The sequence below is a fragment of the Haliaeetus leucocephalus genome, unplaced genomic scaffold (assembly GCF_000737465.1).
Source record: "Haliaeetus leucocephalus isolate CR32 unplaced genomic scaffold, Haliaeetus_leucocephalus-4.0 Scaffold1000, whole genome shotgun sequence".
Taxonomy (NCBI): Eukaryota; Metazoa; Chordata; class Aves; order Accipitriformes; family Accipitridae; genus Haliaeetus; species Haliaeetus leucocephalus.
Genome location: NW_010973436.1, coordinates 2216360 through 2222877, shown reverse-complemented (window position 1 = coordinate 2222877; position 6518 = coordinate 2216360). Strand labels below are relative to the sequence as shown.

The 6518-nt window shown below is 53.4% G+C and overlaps 1 protein-coding gene across 1 annotated transcript in view; it reads right to left on the bottom strand.

Moving 5' to 3' along the window:
• PI16 (peptidase inhibitor 16) overlaps positions 1–4857 on the bottom strand; it is a 6400-nt gene extending 1543 nt beyond the window's left edge. The window contains exons 1-4 of the mRNA XM_010584619.1: positions 4704–4857; positions 2078–2296; positions 1444–1553; positions 551–639 (exon numbers count right to left, since the gene is read on the bottom strand). Of these exons, the coding sequence (XP_010582921.1) occupies positions 551–639; positions 1444–1553; positions 2078–2296; positions 4704–4856 (571 nt within the window). The 5' untranslated portion in view covers position 4857. The remainder of the gene's footprint in view (positions 1–550; positions 640–1443; positions 1554–2077; positions 2297–4703) is intronic.
• Between the last annotated feature and the right edge of the window lie 1661 nt (positions 4858–6518).

Below are 6518 nucleotides of genomic sequence, written 5' to 3'. Positions count from 1 at the left end.
TGGCTGTGGTTGTGGGTTTTGGCATGGTTGTGGTTGGGGTGGATGGGCTTGCCTTTGTTGTCACAGGGGCTGGAGTGGTCTCTTCTACAGTGGGTTCTGGTAAGAGACGAAAAGTGCCATGGGTTAGGGCTAGGGTCAGCTGACCTCAACAGATCCCCTGCATTGAGCAGGGCCAGCAGAAATCAGCTGGGGGGTGAAGCAGCAGCTGACCCCTCTCAGGTCACTCTGGGCCATCCCCCACTCTGGGGTTCCCAACCTGGAGACATCTCATCTCCCTCACACCACCTCCTGCCCCTCGGGATTGGGGCACGCTCATGGGGCAACAATTGCTGTCTAAGGGGGTACGAAGTCCTTGTCCGATCCTCCTCATCTTGAGGCAGCTGACCTGTTTTAGGGGCTGCCATTGCACCTGATGTCTCATGGTCCAGCCCTGGAACTGCTGGTCCAGGGCTTCCTGATAGCTCCAGGAGGGTTCAGAGCTTGGACCCCAACCCAGGGGTCTGAGTCCCAATAGCCCGTCAAGGAACACGCGCCGCTTTGCTTCACTTACCACACAAGGAGTTGACACAGACTCTGCCCTCAGGACACTGCGAACATGAGGGTCCTTCCTTGTATGGCTTTCGGCCTTTCATATTACCCCTGGAAGCAGAAGACGCCAAGAAAAACAAGGCGTGAGGAGAGGGAGAGACACCCATCCCAAAGAGGGGGTCTGATTCAACTGGAATATCCCAGCCAAGGCAAAACTTAGCATTAATGTAAAAAACAGGTCTTGGTCTCCTGCCACAGACTGTCAGTGCCATTTACTCAACGGCCTGACCCCAAGGCTGCTAAAACCAGAGGAGACAGCTCCATGGACCAGATCCTTCACCACCCCTTAGAATAGGCCAGTCAATGGGCATTTGGATATGTAATTTTGTCTCTTTTCTGCTCAAGACCCCTATAAATGTCTGCAGTGACCAGTCACTCTTGTTGGTCTCACCAGCTCCAAGCAAGTAGTCCCCAAGGCTAGTCCCAGGGCTTTGCAAGTGAGCACCCACCTCTCCTCCCATGTCCAACCCTTCCTGCTGGTGCAAACGTGCTTCTCCGCCCCAGGCAACCGCTGCTGCCGTTGGGGAAGAACAAGGCACAGAGCAGGGAGCTGCCATTCGTAGCCCCAGCTACCGCGACATCAGCCTTGGGCAGCTCTCACGGAGAAGGTCCCTCCCTGGGTCTGTGCCAGGAGCTGAACCAGACCTCAGCAGTCGCAATCACGGGCAAGGATCACCAGACAACCCTTCCTTCCTTTGTGACCAACCCAAGATAACAAAGGCCTTTCTTGGAATCGCTTTGCTGTTATTTCTGAACAAGACCAAATCCTGCTCTGCTATAGGGACCGAAGGAAGGACATTTCCAGCACAGAAACCCCATCAAGATGCACCAAGCCATGCAAGGCATGGGACTTACGGTGGGTAATAGTTGCAAACAAGCAAGTACATGTCCTCTGTTTCGATTCCTTCAATCTTCTCGCAAAACTTTGCCCCACAACCGATCTGATGCGTGCTTGCCCAGACCACCTAAGGCAAAGACCAGGGCTGAAAGTGAGGTGACAGGGGGAAGGCAGATGCCCAGATTCCATATCCCCATGTTGCTTTAGCATTCAGGATGCTGCCCCTTGCTCCTGTCTGGGCCACCTTCCCAGCCTAGGGCTGCAGCCCACATAGCCAAGTGCCACAGCTTTCCTCCCATATAGTCCATCCAGGTAGAGCATCACCATCTCTGCTTTGGTCCTGGAACCCTTCATCCATCCATCCTCATATTTACCACCACCATCTCTGCTCCTCCTTGCTCCCACCCAAGCTGTGAAGAAACACTCTGACTTCCTATCTCTGGCTAAGACAAGCTGGCAGTAGCCAAACAGGGCTGCAGAGCTTGTTTAAGAAAAGTCTTCTCCAAACGGCTGGTACCATGCCCAGGTCCCCCGTATCATTGTGATTCCTACCTGGTTCCCCATCCCTTTGCAAATACTTTGGGAGGAGCTGGGGCTCTGGTACAGCTCCTTTCTCAACAGCCCCATCCCTCCACCCCAGCAGCCTGGTACCTGGGTGTAATGGCCACACATCTGGCCAGGCACACACGTGGAAGTTGTCAAGTTGTAGTATTTCTCCTCCCCATTCCAGTCTTCCACAGCGAATTCTAGGTCCAGAGTTGGGGCCATAGCGAAGAGGTTTTCCCCCCGTCGGCCCCTCTCCTTGTTGTGGTCCCAGATGCACTTCTCTGCGTAGGCTTGAGCAAAGGCCTCCAGCTCTGTGTCCCAGCTCTGAAAGGAGCTCGGCGTCAGCATACAGAGAGAGACACTGGGCTCTCTGACGTACACAAGCACACATACCAAGGAACCCCGGGCTCTCTGGCCACAATTTCTCCATTCATGAGTAAAATTCAAATCCGTATTCAACAAAGTCCTCAGAAGAGGGGAGCTCCACAGCAAGTCCCAGCACAAACCAGACCTTAGCTTATAGGTCAAACAGGGGAAGGTCAGTGCATCAGCACAACTCTCACAACCTTGCCCAGAGAATCTCTAACATCATCGTGGGGCATCCTCAACTCAGTGTGGAGAAAACGTGAAGTCGGATGAAGGGAGGAAACTCACCCCAGGTCACGCAGAAGGTGGCCTGGGGACATCCCTCTTTGACCAGGGTGGGGATGAGAGGAGAGCGGGACACATCTCCCGCAGCAGCTGCACAGAGCCTGGGAGCACACGCTCCTGGGAAACCTCATCTGTTCGCCTGGATCTGAGACGCGGCCGGCCGGCTGCCTGCCAAGAGCCCCCTCCAGAGCAGCAGCGGCCCCGCCGCCAGCTGAGCCCACTGGCCCATGGTCCCCCACCAACCACATTGATATGCAGGAGGAGGAGGAGGAGAGGTTTTCTTGCAGGAGGCACACAAGGAATCCTGCGCCGCAGCTGTTTGGACCGCCCTTGCGCCATTTGATGGAGACAGCAGTTTTGCTTCTGCAGCAGGCTGGAAGGCAGCCCAGCAAACAGCGGGTCCTCGGGGTGTCGAGGGGATGTGGACGGGCCCCTGAGCGGCAGCACTGAGGTACTGGGGGGAAGGAAACACTGAAATAGCTGGTTGACCTCCCACCATGGCCCCAAGCCAGGCTGAGAGCGATGGCTGGAAACCCAGTTTGGGGAGTGCACACTCCTCTCCCTCTGGCACGGAGCTGGGGTCTATAAAAAGGGACTTGCACCTGCAGGATTTGCCTCATTAAAAAAGAAAAGTGGCTTTAGGCTATGTATCCCCCCCCATCACCTAACTATTTCCACAGCAACCAGATCCGTATCCCAAACAGAAGCGTGGGGTGACCTCAGGCGGGCACGCTGCCACGGCAGCAGGTGAACTCCGAGACGAGGACAGCCCAAGCAAACGTCCCAGGAGGGAGGCGAGGACAGAGCTCTCATGGAAAAGGGCTGCTGTAAGCTAAACATTTGTTGTGCTTCAACAAAAAAAAGCCTTTGGCTCTGGACTGCAAGCAGGTCCTGTACGTTTAAGCAGAAATAGAGCAACTCTGCGAAGAGGAGTATCTCAAAGCACACAATCTGCAATCAAAGCTTCAGCTGGGAGCAGCAGTCACTTGTTCAGAATTGCTGCTGACTTAAGGACCCTGCGAGACTGTTTCCCTCAGGCTTTCTCTAAGACTTTGGCTCCAAAGCCCTTATTCTCTGAATTTTCTGTATCTTGCTCTGGTGGGAGTCTGTGGGATCATGGTGCTTAGGGTTCTGGCTCTGTCCCCTTTGAGTCTGAAGTCACTAGTCAGACCTCCTATACCTGAACATAGCTTTTTGTCTCATTTGCCCAGTAAGCTCCCATTTATCATCCCACAAAGGTTTAATTCAGTGTGGGCAACTTTTGGGCCAGACAGGGAAGTCTCCTCCAAGCACATTGTGACCGAAAGAGGAAAGCACTCCAACTATCCATGATAAACAGTTGTCCTCCTCCTCCAAGCACGTTGCAAACAGTGAGAAAAATCACGTGTGGTGCAACATAAAATGTGATAGCCAAATTTTAATCAAATCAAGGGTCTAAATAAAACAAAAAGCAGCACCAGCTCAAGAGCTTGTTTTTGCTCCCACTGCAGCCACATGTGACGGTGGGCACTTGACTCAGTTTCACCAAACAAAACGGGGGATCCCTCACCTCCAGGACAGCCATACACAAGTCATGGTGGGCAGTAGCAGAGCAATGGAAAGCCCAAATAACTGAATGACCTGGTGGACATGTTTGAAGTTGACATTCCCTCCTACAGATAAAAGCCCATTCACCTCCAAAGACAAATAAAATGCACCCGGCGATGCCCCATGCAGCAGGATTCCCCCCCCAGCCTGGGGCACTTGCTCATGGCAATGTCTCACCTGCCTTTCCTCCCCATCACAAGGAGCTCCAGCGGGCCCTCATGTCAGTGAGATCTGCATCGCTCTCACGCAGAGCATCAGGGGACTCAGATCACACTTAGGAACTTCCAGAAACAATCAAAGACAACTCTTTCAGTGAAAGGAAACTCATCTCTTTAGAGGCAATTGAGGGAACCCCTCCGTTGATACCTAGTTGAAGCCCTACACAAGAATTGCTCTGCCTTCCCTAAAGAAAACCCCTACCCCTCCTAGCATTAAGATCGAGGCTTGCACTACACAAACACCCTGACATTCCCCTGCAATCAAAGCCACTTACCATCTTCAGCATATCCATAGCAGGAGGAGAGACCTGGGAGCGGTATTTATTATGCTCATCCAAGATTATCTTCTTTTCTTCATCAGTCAGGGACCAGCTCAGCTCCAGTGCTGTGAGCAACAGGAAAACAGGAGGAAGACCTGAGCTCAGCATCATGCAGCCAGCTTCTGCTCTTAGCAGCCCACAGCTCTGGCAGTCAGATTTAAAGCACCTCCCAAAAGCAAGGAACACCCAACAGCTTGAAGATTGGGGAGGAAATGTATTTCTTTATTAGAGCAGAGTTTCGGAGCCACGCGGTACACACCCATCTCGCATATCGGCCTTGATGGAGAAGCAGCAGTACGGCTGGTGCCAACGAGCACGCAGGGTCCACTCCCCGAGACAGACCCTGTGCCTGAAATCGTAATCCCTGGATTGACATTTTCATCCAAGCCTCTGCTGCTCCAAACCTCAGACATCCCCTTAACCCTCAAGTTATGGGTCCTCTCTTCTACCTCTCATCCCTTTTCTCCTAAACTATAAAAATAATCCCTAAGCAACCAGCAAAGCCCTGTTTTACAGAAAGGGCTGTCCCTGGAATGCACTAGCAACTTCCCAGCCAGGAGTCAGAGCCCACCTCGTCCAGACTTGTGCCTGTGCACTGGCTGTGTTGGGGGAAAGCAGTGTGCAGCTGAGGAACGGCCCCCCCAGGGCTCCCCCAGCCTGCTGGGGGGTGGTGGTGGTGTAAGCAGAGGGTTGATGCCCCTTCCCTGTGCCATCAGGAGAGGAAGAACAGGCTATAGAACTGAAATTACCCCCAAAAGGGGAGTTGATTATAGCTGCCTTCAGGGCTGGGTGGAATAACCAGCCATTAGCTCTGCAGGGACAGGCTGTGCTCCCTCCCCAGGCAGACACCTGGGGGGCTCAACATCAGGTGTCCCAAATCGCACTGCCACAGAGACAGTCTGGCAGAGCCCCTCCAGCCTCTTCCTCCCCATCTGTGATTGTGCAACCACCCCGGCTCTGCTCCAGGAGCTGCCTTTGGGGATCACAGGCTATTAGAAAGGATCAGCGGGTGGGCAGCTCTGGCTAGCAGAGCCAAGTTAATCACACGCTGTTGGCTCTGCCTCCCCCCTCTCCCCTCCTGGCTCCCCAGGCAATGCTTTGCCATTTGCCCTTTTGCTTTGGACCACACTGATCACCTCTCACCACAATAGCTCTCATACTGCCCCTGCAAATCTCTTACCTCTGCATATTACCTTCTCCTTCATCAGGTCCAGGGTCTACCGTGCTCTCAGTAGTCCAAAAATTTCTGTAAGCAGGGTCTGAGGCTAACATCTCAACAGGCTGTCTTCAACTCATCTGGTCAAACCAGAGGTTCCCATTTATTGGTAAGGTGAACTGCAGGACAGGAATCTGGGTCAAGGCAAACCCGTCTCCATCACGAGACACCTCAAAAGCTCTGCTGCTGCATCTCCAGAGACCCGGAGAAACAACTAGAAAGGATCAACACTGGCTCCAACTCCTGTGGACCAGCTTGCTGGGGCCTGGCTTACAAGGAGCAAGGCAGCACTGAGAAGATCCCAACGCACATACTGGTCTCTGCAAACATGATGCAGAGATGAAGGGCCAAGTTCCACGTAGCCCCCGGCACTAAAGCATCCTGACTAAGCCTTGCAGGAGATAGCAGAGCAACAAGTATTAAGGAAAATGGGACACTCAGGGCTCATGGTGGAAGAGAAAAGAGCCCTAGAGGAGTCACCCTCAGGGCACGTGGCTCATGGGGAAATGTGAGTAACAGCCAATGCATTTGGCAAGGTCAGGCGGGGCTGCTGG